The sequence below is a fragment of the Gavialis gangeticus genome, unplaced genomic scaffold, assembly GCF_001723915.1.
Source record: "Gavialis gangeticus isolate Ggan-Ray unplaced genomic scaffold, GavGan_comp1, whole genome shotgun sequence".
Lineage (NCBI taxonomy): Eukaryota > Metazoa > Chordata > Crocodylia > Gavialidae > Gavialis > Gavialis gangeticus.
The window spans coordinates 39,130,767-39,145,870 of record NW_017729028.1 but is presented as its reverse complement, the minus strand read 5'-3'; the positions used below and the strand labels follow the sequence as shown (position 1 = coordinate 39,145,870).

Below are 15,104 nucleotides of genomic sequence, written 5' to 3'. Positions count from 1 at the left end.
TTTTTTTTTACAGTAAACTAGATTCTGCTATTGTAAATGGCAATGCCGTATTTCCTTTTTCAAATGCTCTCATGGTGGTAGAGAAGAAAATAGGAATCTGAAACGATCTTTTTAAAATGCGAGTTGGCACTTCTTGTTATAAAATGGGATAGGGGTTAAATGTCAGTTTAGCTCAGTAATGTGGCTGTCTGGTTTGGGGATACCAGAAAGAGTGCTGTAATATTAATTGAAAAGGAAATTTTGGCCTCTATATGTAGAATGTCTCATTAAGCCCATTTTACTCTTGCGCTGGACAGGTTAATGGGTTTCTTGCCAAAAACTTAGTTAATATCATTTAAATGCATAATTTGAGGTTTGAATGTTGAGACCCAAGTGACAAAGGAGGCTTTACGTTACAAATTGCACGGCAAGGGATGCTGAAGTCTTATAGCATGGGATGGATCTCAGAACCACTTAGTATTTTAGTATTTCTGTCTGAGCTGAAGGGAGGGTGGTCTCTGATTATGAAACAAAGGGATGGCCTGCAAGAAACTTTAAGGTGTGGTTTTCCACCTGTGAAAACTTGAGCAGTGCTTTCTATGAAGACCATCCAATTTCAAAGCTTGAGAGCTTGCTGTGCTTGATAAAAGTAGCTTTAGCTTGTACCTTTTTTATGTCTGAAGACACCTCTTATCATTTCTGTCTGAAGGCTTGTAGTTGCCGACTCTGACGTACTGCACACACAGAGCAGAGCGCTATGGCTTGTATTAATCGCTATTGATTGCATCACTGCTGCAGCTTCACAGTAAGAGATGATTGTGCTGGTAGTTGTGTAGCAGTCTGTTGTTAGTGGTTTGGGAGTATTGCTGTGGGGGTGGGCGTGCGGATGTGTATGAGAGTGATAGTGGTCATGTCTCCAGAGTAGGATGACCACCCCTGGCAGCTGCATCCTCGCACTAGGCTGCTCCTAAAGGGCTGTCTCCTGAACAAGAAAGTGTAACCACTTTCTGCAATAGGGTTAAGTACTGTTGAGCCAGAGTATCTGGTCATCAAGCCCATACTAATTAACACACATGCAGCTAAATGGCAGACAGTTCAGAAAGTAGATGGCGCAGAGCAGCATGACGTGGTAGAGGGGCATCACTGCAAACTGACCATGCTACGCAATCTAGACCTAGCTGGAGACCGAGACATTTGGTCATGGAGATGTGCATAAAATCTTCCCTGTGACACTAGACTTTTGCCTCCTAAAACTGAAGCCTTTTATTTGGCCTCTAAAATGTTTCCACGTAAGTTCAAATTCAGCTCTACCTAGCGTAGTCTCTCTCCATAACCCTGAGTTGTGAAGCAGCAGTGAAGTTCCACTTCTCTCAGCCCAACACGTGCAGGGCTGCGGTTCAACGTGCTCCAGTGCTTTTTGTTCTGAGCAGTTGAGAAGCAAATCGCTGAAAATCCTTTCACACCAGAGAACCCCACATTCCCCTTCAGTTTGGCACTGCTGACTGCAATTGTCACTAAATATCATCGTGCTGCCGGATGAACAATATTTGACAATGCAGAGGGGTGGGTGACAAGGGCCCTTCCGACTCAAACTAGGGAAAGCAAATTAGCCGTGTTTTAAAACCTTATGCAATCACTGCTGAGGAAGCTTACGGCTATCGGCAGCTGCTCACACAGTGGCTAATTCTGGAACGTGCCTACGTCAGAGTGTATCTATGTATTTAACACCCATTACTTACATAACCAGTGTCAAAGGCTCTTTGTTGAATGGGAGTGCCCTGGAAGCATTATGTATCGTGCTTTTCTGCAAAGTAGCTCGCAGCCCGGTGTTGTTAGCACCCCTTATCACTAACGTAAGACCTGGCAGAGACGGTATTATGTCATAGACCTCGGGTGGAGGGAGCTAGGTAAATCTCACCGTCCTGATCCTGCAGTGCAGCGTAGGTAGGTGCTAAGCTGATGGGGAGAGAGGAAATCACTCTGCTTCATCTGCAGCTCTTGTGTTTGACAGGCATAGACATACTGAAGCTCGTGGCAGCCCAGGTCGGAAGCCAGTGGAAGGACATCTACCAATTTCTGTGCAGTGCAAGTGAACGGGAGGTCGCAGCTTTGTCCAACGGCTACACGGCCGATCACGAACGGGCTTATGCCGCCTTACAGCACTGGACCGTCCGAGGCCCTGAAGCCAGCCTCGCTCAGCTCATCAGCGCTCTGCGTCAGCACAGACGTAACGATGTTGTAGAGAAGATCAGGGGCCTGATGGAAGACACAGCCACGGTAACATATATAGCTGCTGCCTGAACAGCTCATTCAGTCTTCGGCATTACTTTTTTTTCTGTACAGGACTATAAATTGCCAAGCCAGCAAACCTTCCCTAGCTAAGAGGCTATTTTCCAACTATGGTAGAGGCTAGAACTTCATTCCTTTTAGAACCAGAGAGAAATTCAGATCCAGCTCCTGTAGACTTTGATGCCAGCTTGTTCTGCCTCCAGGGTAAAGCAATGGCCATGTGTATTCCCAAGGGGTCTCCAGCCCATGCATCCTTTTATGGAGCTCATAACTGTGCAAGGCCTTACATTCAGGCTTTGTTTTTCCTCTAGGGCTGAAAATTCTGCACTTTCATTTAAAATAGGATTTTGTAGAAGCAGCATGGGATGGGATGGGTGGGTTGGGGAGTAATTAGTACCAAAAAACCTACGTATGTGTTCAGCTGGCATAAATCTTGCTTGAGTAGAGGTGTGACAAGTGGAACCAAATACGGGCCAACTCTACTGTTTTTCATCTGCTTTGTGCAGACCGCCCCATCTCTTAATGGGTTGCAGATCTTTTACGTTGGCCACCTGTTAACTACCTCAAAAGTTAGTCAGATAAATGAGTTGGACCTCTGTTGGGAGAAAGGAAAGGGAGGACAATTTGGGATAAACACAAGCGGGATATTCTTCCCGAAATCATTATAAGGTTACAGCATTAATTGTTACACACTAATTTCATTCAAGGTTTCAGTGCCCACCTTGGCAATGCCTCTGACTTGGCACATTACTGTAAGGTGATACAGTTTTGGTGGCGGGGGGGGAATGGACCCTTTCTAGCTGTGAAGAGAGCTCTCTAAAGATTAGGACTGCCTAGCTAGCAGCCTGCAGGCTAAACTGTGAGGGGCTAAACCATGTCCCCTGGGCCCCTTATCCAGCCACCACTCGAGTCCCCTACAGCCCTGATGTAACAGCAGTCAGGGCTCTGGGCTCCTTCTCTCTCCCTCTGGCTCCTGCTACCTGCCCATGCTGGAGGGATGGGGTGGTGCAACTCATGGTGCTGGTGAAGCCCCCGGCAAGGGAGCTGAGGTGGGAGCTGGCAAGCTCACACAGTGCAGAGGGGAGCTGCCTGCATGTGTAATGCAGTTTTGGGGGGAAGGGGGAAAGAAGCCACTTGCACACGTGCAGCAGGAGAGGAGCCACCCAAGGGGCTCTGGTCTGCCCTAGTGTGGCCTCTGCTAGTGCAGTCCATGTGGCGTGTGGCCTCTGGGCACTCAGGTGGACAGCCCTGCTCTAGATTCTGCAGCGCAATTACAAGTCAAGAGGTTGCAAAAGTTAGTTGCTGCTGGCAGTGCGATATCCCATTTCCCTTGTTACAGGTAGCCTGCAACCTCTTTGCCCTGCTAGGTACTACATTTGGTAGAATGTTTATGGCGTGCATTAAAAGCAGCAGTGTTACCAGCATGCCGTCAGCTTTGGGATCTCCCCTGACATTGCAGCTGTGAGACTGCATTAGTAGGGTTTTACACTGGTAATAGTGACTTCTGAGAGAAGTCTATCTGAGTTTTCTCCGAGAGTCTCCCTGTAACCCTACCGGCCATCTGTATACTGAGCAGAGTTTCGTTTTCCATTTTTAAATAATGAATAGCTTGGTTTTGTGGTGTTCAGCACAGCAGTTTCTATTCTAATTTAAGTAGCCAAGTACTTTTGCATTTTCCTTGCCAGCTCGTGTAATTAAGCTGTATGTAACTGTCTTGTTTGCATGCTGTTCTCCAATATTTCTTGTATCAAAGACTTAAAAATGGAAGTGGAAAGCATGAGACATAATTGTACCTAAAATCAAGTCCGGACAAATGGAGGTGTATATCCTTTTTCTTAGACCATGCGCTCATGGCCTTCCTGTGGTATGCTGCACATCAAAAGGACAGGCTGACTTTCTAGTGTCCTTGAGTATATAACCAATTGTGTATTCCTCTGGCTATGTCTTGACATTGAATGTCTAAGTTGAATGTTGGACTAAAACATCAGATAAGATGATATTTGGTTTGGATTTGTCAACACTCAGCCCAATTGGCAAACTTTAGAAGATTGCACAAGAACAGGACCTTCATTATTGGAGGACGTGTTGAGGCATTGCTGTCAGTAATTCAGTTAAAACCACTGGGCACTATACATGGTTCTTCTCCTTGCCAGGAGTTCTTGTTTGCATGGTTTGAGAGACTTCTTGAGGATTAGTTTTTTACAGCATGACTGGGTTGTTTTTTGGGGAGCAAGTGTTTTAACTGCTTGATGTTTCCCTGTGCTAACTAGCAGATTTGAACATTATATCTGATAAGAGGACTTGATGGGAGGAGGAGGGGGCAGGCAGGAACAGGTCTCTGTCTCTCAGAGAATTGATATACGAGTTCCTCTGAGGACAAGCAAAACAAGCCCCATACAGCTTAATTGTGTTGTCCTTACTGCCTGTAGTTCTGGGTATATGAACAAGTCTGCATGACTTGGAAAACCTCTCTTTATTAAATGTAATGCATGGAGCACGTGATTAGCACTGTGCCGTGCTAGTCATAGAAGGACTGTTTTAGGCTAGGGATGGACATTGCACACAAACTGACTCAAGTCATCAGAAACTGGTTTAAACCTGTAACAGAACAGATGGTCAGTGCACATAAACCAGTTTGAAAATGGCTGGAACAGGTTTAAGATAAACTTGGTTGAATGTAGTATCAGACTTAACTGGTTTGGGTGAAACCGGTTTATGCAGTCTGTCCCAGACCCCTTGCTGGTTTAAGTTAAATCAGACTCTCGCAACATCCCGGCATGCTGTCTGGGCTGGGTGGGACTCTGGCCCCTACCCTCTGCTCCCTGGCTTTAGCTCTGGCAGAGACTGCAGGCACAGAGCGTCTGCCTGGCTTCCTCCTGCTCTTCCCCTCCCCTCACCACTTGCTGCTAAGATGGGAACCCCGTTCCTGCTGCCGTATACAGACACCTCAGCATTAGCTAGCAGACCACATGCTGGCTATGGTCTGTGCTGTGGCAGACAGCAGTGTCAGCTTAGGGCTTTTTGGAGCTAATCAGTTGCTCAGCTGGTAATGTCCCTCCATTCCTTCCTTGTTTAAGAAGAGCTTGAACTAATGAGAGCAGCTGTTTCTCTTCTGATGGGGTGATGAATGCTGATAACAGAACTGATGTATGCTCTCTTATCAAGCCGGGGGAGAACCACTCCCTAATCCTGCTGGGGCCTGACCATGCCCTCCTCAGTTCAGCCCTGTGCAAGGGAAGGGGGGGCTGCTCTAGCACCCCCAGCTTCTAGCCTGAGCCACTGCAGGCCTGTGCCTACATTTCTGGGATGTCTATACAGTTACAAACTGATTTAGCCTAGCCAGGCTAGACTGCAGAAGCTGCAAAGATTGAACCATCCAGGCTCCGGTTTTTTGAATGTCTGTCCCTAGCCTTAGTGTGAGATGATGAAACATTTTACTGTGAAATGTTGCAAAACCATTCATAAGAAGACAGTTTGAAAACTTGCCAAGACCTTTGCCTCAGTTCAAGATTGTACTTGGGCTGACAGGCAAGTTGAGACCAAATCCTTTCGTCTCTTGCAGTAGTAATTCAGATCGTATCTGCTCTGGAAGCTACGCTGTTGTAGGCTCTGTGCAAACGCACAGGAATACACAGACCTCTCCTCAAGTGTTCAGCCTGCTGACAAGGCCATGCCTCGCCCTGGCAGCGGGTTGGGCTGAGAAGGCGGTGCCCTCTCCTCTCGCACTGGGAGAGTCCGTGGAATTCCTCCTATGCCAAGAGTAGGACTTGGCCCTACATTATTTCATCTGTAATATAAAACAGAGCAGCAAGGCCACAGCCACAGCATCGCTGAGTGTCTTTGCTGCCTTGTCAAGCAGTCTTGCATGTGCCTGTCTGGCAGATGGGCTGTGTTTGTGGAAAACAGCCTGAGTGCTGCCAAGGAAGGGATGTAGTTCGAGGTGCAGTGGGAGTGCTTCTAACCAACCCTCTGGCAGATGGCAACAAGGCTGACGGCTCTGCTATCCTGCACAGTAATTGTACTTGGGGATTACGGGAAGTGGCTTAGAGGCTGCAGAGGGAGTCTGGCTACCAGGGCATAAGTAGTGATGAGATCACCAGGAAGCCCCCTCCTCATGCAGCAGTGCACCAGTCTGAACTTGCAGGGCAGTTCCTCTGAAAAAGGAGCTTCCTTTCTGGAGCATGGTCTGTCTGGTCTTGGGCATCAGATCTGGAGACTGGCAATGTGTTGGGCATCTTGTTTTTTGCTTTCTAGTGATTGCTTTGGTTTTCTTTCCTGGAAGTGGCAAAACTAGGTCACTGCTCTGTGCCCCAAGTGAAGCTTAGCTCATCCGCAGCAGCATAACAGGAGTTGCAGTTCATAACATGCTGTGTGCAGCCGGTGCATCCTCCTGCGCAGGTCCTCTCATTTGGGATTTACTAAAGTATATCCTTAATCAACTTTCACCCATTGCCCTCACCTACAGCAGCAGCGTTCTCTGGTTTGGACACGGACGCAGCTTTGTCTACGCTGCTTCTGATTCGAACCTCCTGGCGTATGCATTGGGACGCAGCCCGATTGTGCGAGGCTCCCCCGCTTCTCTGGGCAAGGCACCTTCTGCCTTGTGAGCAGCACTTGAAATTAATCCCCCTGCTGCAACTCTTAATTTTTAATTGATACTGACACCTAACCTTTCTGGGGCTGCAGTGCCAACAGCTGGCTTCCCACTGATAGACCTTGTCCCTGGATTTACCTCTGACCTTCCTTCCCTCCCAACTGGGCGGCCTCTGGGCTAACTAGGCTATTGGCACCAGACTTTCATTTTAGAAGCACACATCTTTCATGGTAAACGTTCCTTGCCGCAATCCCTGTGCTGATCCTCTGGGCAGACTGTGCCAGCTAGTTAACATGCCGAGGCAGGATGCAGGATGTTAAACAAATGCTAAGAAGCACCCAAGGGTATGGGTTTGACATTGAAGGTAGGTGCATTTCTGCACATTATTACTGTCCTCTGTCAGGCTTGCCTCACTCTCTAAATCAGCATCTGCAATTCTTATTAACATGGAAGAACAGAGCCACTGGCACGTAACAGGAGAGACTGCAAAACAGGTGAGGAGTGTCCTGCTGCAGAGGGAAGTTGGAAAAGCTCATGCCGTTGTGATCCAAGCCTTCAGGTCTGATGTAACTAGCTCGCAAATGTGGTGCTGGGGTGGAACATAGCTAAATGTTGCCATCGGGCTGGGACTTCACTAATTTCAACTGTTTGAAAACCTTTCATTAAGACGACTCTGTTCAGTGGGGCTGGGCTGTGCTGGCTGGCCAGATGCAGAGCAAATTGGCATTGGCTGGCTTGACTTGGGGAGAACAAATGGGGATCTCTGTGCTACTGGAAATATCGTTGTTACAGTAAACCCTGTCGAAGTTGTTCCCAGGAGAAACTAAATGTCACTGTTTCAGGTACTCTGAGAAGTTTGAGTTTTTTGAGTAGGGACTCTGTTGAGCTGAGATTCCTGGAGACTGAACTACATGAACCAAAGCACAAGTACAGGATGAAAGCAGCACTGCCTTCCCTTGGGCACTGTGCTAGGACCTCCTCCAGCATCAGTGTTTCCTGTTAGCTTTGGGCGCTCAGTCCATGGGAACTGAACAGAGCTGGCTTGTCATGGAGCCATGGAAAGTCCAGCAGACGATGATGACCATGGTTGAATAGCAGCTGTACTGCCATGGTACTTGGGCTACGGGAAGATATGCCACAGAGACTCATTGCATCTGTTGGCCAAGTTGTCATGGCCTGCATTGGTCTCGAATCATTGTGTGCCTAGTATGTCACCATCTCCCAGCAAACTCGGGGGTTAATGTGAATGCCATCACTCTCTTTTGTTCATCTTCCTCCTAGTCCACCTGCAAAACTCTTCTGCCATGTCTGCAAAATTCAGCCTGCTTGTGGCTGGAGGGATGGCAAGTTGTGACCTGTTCCTCTTCCACGTCTCTCCTTTTTCCACTTGCTGAGTGGACCTCCAGTTTAACCACCCCAAGCCCTCCAAGGTCAAATGACCCAGCTGTGGTAGTCACTGTATTTATCTTGAAGAACAGCACAGCTGCCATGATTGACGAGAATGGATTTGCATCCTGATCCATGACTGGGATTCCTTGGGACAAATAACCTTGTCCTGAGTATAGTCATCTATGCAGCACCCCTTTTGAGGGAGGAAAGTGCTCTTATCCCCATTATACAGGTAGGGAATTGAGGCATGAAGTGAGGTTGCTCAATTTAACTGTGAGCAGTGAATTGAAGTTAGTTCACACACATCTCCAGCTACTAACCCAACCATTGGATCCTCCCCATTCACTTACCACTTGTACATACTTAAAGATGTATGTGTTGCATCCTTACCTTCTACCCTTCACATCTTTTTGACCTCAAATGGCAGGCCGCAGGAAGCTAAGATTCTCTTGCATTTAGATGGTACCCAAAGCAGTGCTTTATCCCAGTTGGAGTTTTTTGACAGCATCATTATCTACATCATGTGTGTGCATACACTGAATGCACAAACAGAGAATTGGGGGTCGGGCTAGAAGATCTACTAGGTCCCTTCCGACCCTTAATCTATGAATCTATGAATGCATCTGTGTGTAGAAGTGTGGAACATAGTAAAAGATTTTTTTTTTTTCTTCCGGGAAAGGTGAACTCTGCTGAAAGCATGGTGCTTTCTATACCCATGCAAGATTATGCCAGTTCTATATTGCACTTTAATGAAATTAGGTTAAAACTAGATTAGCCCTATGGATCACTTGTTGTTTTCTGGATTAGTGACTCCTGTGAAAACTAGGGAGGAGCTGAAGAAGGATGGGAAAAAATTGGAGGAGTGTTTAACTCATACAGCTCTTCACAAGCTCTGGCACCAGCCATGAGCTGAAAAAGCACACGTCTAATTTGAACATTGTTTGTGACAAATGGAACAGATTCTGCAAAACATCTCTTTCTTCTAAGCTTGTCCTGTCAGGGTAAATTAATAGCTTGTTCAGTACAGTAGGTGCTGTTGCATATTTGAGCCCAATCATTGTTTAGACAGCATTAGCATTTCCCAGAATCACAGTGGCACACTGTCCAGAGAAAGGGCTTTGCTTTCTCATTTCTAGCAAGTGGCAAATCTCTGGTCTCAGGATGATACTGAAAGAGCTCGTCCCTTTTCTATTCTCCCAAAAGGGGAGAAAGTAAGCTGCAAGGAACTGCTTTAGCAACAGTGTCCCATATATTTTGAGGATCGTAGACCCATCCCACCCTGAAATATCAGTAATCTTTTTTTATTTTTTTTTAATTGCTGGTTAGGACTTGAAGGCTGGGGGCCCCAGGTTTTGATCTCACACAGTCTACGCAGTGATGTACAGGATTAATCACAATGTATGCATTCAGATACCATCCTGAATCTGCTGAGGGTTGGAAGTCTAGGGTCTGTTTCATGTGGACTTCTGTCTTTGCATAATTTTCCCATCACGGGGTTGGTGGCGGCGGCAAAGAGGATGTGAAAGTTTCATGTGAAGCAGTGTTGCAAATTGCTGCTCCAAGCATCTCTTGTTCCATTGCTTCCTGTTTCAGAGGATGCAGCCCTTCCTAGTTGGGACCTTCAAGCAGCTCTGTTCAAACACAACCCAAATCTTGTACTTTGTCAGGTTCCCGGTTCATGAATTATTTACTCCTGTTTCCCCGTTCAAGAAAGCTGAATAGATGTTGGCAAAGGAATCGGCCCTCCGGTGCATTAACTTCAAGAATCTGTGAAGCGGGAGAGCTCGTCTATGCTCATACCAGGGGCTGCGGCTGGGTCCTCGGGTATAAAGTTCACGACAGGCAGGCATTGCACGCCTTGTAGGTGTCCACATGTGCAGTGAGTGCCTGGCCTGCAAAGGCAGCTAGCTGAACGAAGGGCTTTCATGCAAGCACAATTCCCCCCTGCTGAATTTCAGGAATGCTTTTTTCTGTGATCTCCTCTTAGTACCGAGGGATGTGCACGGCGCCTTAACTCCAAAGTAAGGTTGAAGTGAGTCTTTAGGACAAGTAGAGGTCAAACTAGGACAGAAGAGGATTGGCCACATAGAGTATTGTCAAAATGGCCCCTAAATTGGTGCCCCAACTGCCCACCTGTAGGTATGCTCCTGTCTCTAAGCATGTTGGGAAAGCCAGGTTGGAACATAATTTCCCGAATTCCCATCCCTTTGGTTCTAGTGCCGTTGATGTTTGTAGCATTTGGTAGCCTTTGTTAACTGAAAGGCTTATCCTTATTATGGTACTGGGACAGTTCAAGGGATACCAGTTCACCATATTGGATTATTTATACCGCAGGCAGGCCCCAAGGTTGTCATCACAGTGATCTGTACTCGAGGGTCAGCGCTGTGCAGTTGGTTGTCCACTAGCAACCATATATCAGGACAAATTCTCCTGTGGGTGATTAAATTTAGCACAAAAATCCTGATGTTCACAGGGCTCTCTCCTCCAGAGACATGTAAGTCAGGCCCTCTTTTAATTGTTTTAAACTGCACTGCTCCTTTGCCACGTATGTTGCTAAAGCTTTGCCCATTTTCCAGTATTGTGCAGGAGCTTTCAGCCCCCCCAGGCATGTTCAAACTTTCCAGGCTGTTCAGTGACCCACCCTGGCAGTACAACTGCCTTGCTTTTTGAACATGTAGACAACTCATCAAGGGTGTCTCCTGCTCACACATGCAGGGAGGACTCATTAGCTTTAATGGGGAGCTAAGTGCTTTTGGAGAGACTGCAATTAGTTGTCTCAGGACTGAACAGTGCCTTCCCTCACTCCCACTCTGCCGTCTGTGCCATAGCTTCCCATCGCATCCCGCTTGCCTCCAGCAAGCTCCTGCCAAGAGCCTTGGTGGCTTATCTTTGTCCATGCACGCACATAGGACTCACATGGGTTTGGGCCAACCTGTTTGGTCCTCCTTCCCGGGGAGGTGGCCTCTGAAACCTGGGAAATGGCAATCCCATATTAAATTAAACACCCCTGATCTGGTCAGGAGAGTGACCATCCATTCACCATCTCTGAGGCTTTCCCTTTTTGACTACAGCCACCTTCTCATTGCTTGGGACTGTAGCAGCCCTTTCGGTGGTGGCCCTTTCTGGGCAAGAAAACTGCCCCACACTGGGAGCAGCTGCTTCTCCGCTGGCACGGGGCAGCGTGCCAGCAGATTGCAGTGTTTCCCTAACACTTATCATCGGGCTTCTCATTAAGCTTTAGCTCCGAATAGTTTAAATTCCCTCCTTATGGTCCCATAACAAAACGGATGCAAGCGGTGCTCCGATTGCAGCAAGGCAGATCCATCTGTCCCTTCTGCTTGTTCAGGAGCCGCATCTCGATGTTAAACCCTTTGTGCGAGCTGAAGGTCTCAGTAAGGTGAAGAGATAGCAGACGCATGTTTAGCGTGCTCCTTAACAAAGCGCCTGCAAGGAGCCAGGGCACGCAAAGCAGAACGCGACACGTGTCTGCTGGGAGTTATAAATCCAAGCGGCTATTGTGTGCAAACGTGGTCCTTGACTGGCTCCCGACATGTGGGAGCTGCACATGCACATTCGAGCTGACTGGAGTCCTCAGACGGCCCGATATGAATGCAGCTTTGTATCAGTATGAATTGCATTAGCTTGCTGAGCCGCGTGTTTCCCGTGCTTTGCAGAGCCCTCCATTTTTAAGTAAGGTATTCAGTGAGTCAGCATATGGCCCTGGTTGAAATAGCATTACCACTGATGTAAGAGCATTTGGCACTTTGCTGACACTCACAGAAGACTCCCGAGAGACCCTCTGCAGTAAGGAGACCTCCTAATCTTACCAGCTCCAGCAAAAGCAGCCGTTTCACGGCGTGTGCCTGCACTCGTCAGGCAGATACGGTCTCTGACCCACCTTGCACTTCTCAAAGCTGCTGCTGTTCAGGTTTCAAGGGTACTGCCAAGCTAAAGCAACACAAGTCCAGAAATCTTTTGCTCAGTTCCCCAACCTGATCAGAGCAAAATCTGCTGAAGTCTTGGAGAGGATGCTTTGTCAAAATGATGCATTCTGGGATATCGTGAGCAAAGCAGCAAGAGTTGGCAGACCTCGCAGATGGGAAAGAATTGACTGGTTTATCTAGATGCCAGCCGAGTCCCGATTTAGGGAGCATCAGGGAGGGGGGCAGGAGCATTTGGCACAGAAGTGCCGGTGCTGCCTCCCCTCTGGGATCGTTCTGCTTTTGCAGTTCAGACTTGAGGCTTCTTCCCCCCTGCATTTAATAACTTGGAGAGCTTCGAATGCTACTGGTCAAGTCACTTGGGTGCTGTGGCGGCGAGCACTCTAGAAATACCTATAAATGAATGAGCATAAATAGATCTACGTGCATCAATTATGCATCAAATTCAGTCCGGCCACTCCATCAATCTCTTTTATAAAGGTTACTTAAAATTGGTCGCGTGCCAGCTGTAGAGATTAGCTAGTGCAAGCATGCAGCTAAGCACAGCCCCACAAAATTCAGCCCTTTTAATTTCCAGGCTCGCTTGATAAGGTAAAATACTGAGCAGGTATCGCCAGGGTGATTTTGTTTTTCCTCAGCAAATGATCAGTCTTCCCTCACATTTTGCATGGGGGTTGCAATTTTTGAGCATCCTGCCTACTCAGCCCAAATACAGGGCCAGCACAAGGGCATGGCAGACAGCCTTCAAGCCTCTTCCCCTGCCTGACATGATAGGCTACTTTCTAATTGGAAATGAAGAGACAGCAATTAAATACTGGGAGGGACTTAAAATCACTTGCTGAAATAACTGGGGCTTGTGACCCGCAGGCAGTTGTGAAGGCCCTTCTGTACTCGCCATCCATCTGCTGAGAGCCTCTCTCCGGACCCGGCCCAGGGTAAATATTGGGGGCTGAGTGGATTTACAGAAAGAGACAGCCAGACAGACGCCCAGTTTCTTGGAGCCTGGATCACAAAGGGCCTTGAATAGCCTGGACCAAAGAGGCACTTTTTTTTTGGCAATGCAGGCTCCTAGCTGCAGCAAGTCAGAAAAATTGGCTTTGTGCCCCTGGTGTGATTTGAATTGTACTTCAGTGCAGGGGTCACTGATGTGTCGATGCCATTAATGGTTTCGGCACAAAAACCAAATACAGAAGTGGTCCATGATGTAACCGTGCAGGTCGTCGACAGCAAAAGCCCAGTGTCGGTGTCCTTGTGCACAGGTGGGGGGATTCCGGTGCGATAAGGTGGCTCGTTACCGCCGCCTCTGCCCTGTACAAGGGGAAATGGCACCCACTCTCATTAGTGTGGCTTGCTGCGATGACTAGTGTAGGACAAGAGCACAACACTAAAGAACAAGGGGAATACTGAATAGCTTCATGGAGGTGAGTCGGTCCTGATACTCCCTTCCTTGGGGTGTGTTGGCACGGATGTGATCATAGCCAGCGTCTTGCAGGAAGCCCATGGAAGCACTGGGAATCGAATTGAGATCTCCAGAGCCCCAGCCGGCTTCTTCACCGTAACGTTGTTGTTCATAGTCAAAGGGAAAATCAAAATCTGTCCATGCCTCCAGTGATCCAAAGGGCTGTGTTTATACCATGCAACTTCTGTGGCACGTGAATTTTTTTTTTTTCCAGCTTCTGAAATGTAACCACATCTGGCACAGTTGTCGCTCGGGCACGGTGTCACTACACCACAGCCAGGGAGGGGAAATGAAGAGCACCTTTGTCAACTAGCGCTTTAAAAATAAGACTTGCCAACATGGTTTCATGGGAGTGAGTCACAGGGTATTAATAGTTCTCATACACCCATCCACCGAGCCTCATCTCCGCACGTTACTTTTCCTGCCCTTCTTGACACTGCCTGGTAAACCAAACACACCTTGCTTGGCACATTTCCTGGACCATCCAGGCTGCAAAACTCCAACCCTACTTCTAAACACTGTCACTCTCCTTTGCTTTCTTTCCCTCTCTATTTAAACTTTAACCCACACTCTGGCATCCTGTTTACTTTGCCTAACAAACGTTCATCTGTTGAGAACAGTTTGGGGCTCTGAGGATTTTTTTTATGGTTTAGAGAACCACCTAGGATTATATCTTGAGTGCTTTTGCAATTGCTGTTGCAGTTTTGTGGGATTCACCGACAAATGTGTTGGGAAGTGGGGAGTGGTTTTGTGTGGTTGTTTTCGTGTTTGGGTCTAGTGTCTTCCTGGCCCTGCTTTTAATTTTCTTCTGGGTTCTCAAACCCCTTTTACCACTCAACTCTTGGTTGGGGATGCAATGGGTAATTGAAAGTGGAAGAGTCGGCCCCTACTTTCTAATGATTTTAAAGGTAAAAGCATGATAATATAGGATGCCATATAAGAAGCATCTAGGCTGTTACTCTGATTCGCCACTAAGGTTTTTCTCCTTCCCAGTTAATAACAATAGTCTAATTCTTGTAAAAGGATTGTGTTGGAGATGTTCCAGAGGATATTTTAATGAAGCATACAAAGTCTGTTATTTAAAACAGAAAAAAGAAAAAAAAATGAGCCACCACTGTTTAATGTACTACAAAACACGTTGAAAGAGAACAAATCCCCTCTCTTTCCTACTGAAAGAAGCCCTTTTATTACACAATGGAGCAGGATTAAAAGTTAATTTCACATGAGCTAATGGGAAATCAGGTGGGCGTCTCAATGGACATGTGAATGGTGGGTGGCAAATTCTTTGATGCAAACAAATTATGCAGAATTACATAACGTAGCGCAGATTATGAAAGATCAATACAGAGTTCCTCAGCGTGGGGCTGTGTGAATACAAATGTTTCCTTGTACCTTTGGTGCACAGGCTATTTTGTATGGATGTGTGAGAGCAACTGCAGGTACCATATGCTGG

The 15,104-nt window shown here is 47.2% G+C and overlaps 1 protein-coding gene across 1 annotated transcript in view; it reads left to right on the top strand.

The window, feature by feature from the left end:
* TNFRSF21 (TNF receptor superfamily member 21) overlaps window positions 1-15,104 on the top strand; it is a 77,942-nt gene that overhangs the window by 49,497 nt on the left and 13,341 nt on the right. Inside the window, exon 6 of the mRNA XM_019520691.1 lies at window positions 1,991-2,256. Within this exon, the coding sequence (XP_019376236.1) occupies window positions 1,991-2,256 (266 nt within the window). The remainder of the gene's footprint in view (window positions 1-1,990; window positions 2,257-15,104) is intronic.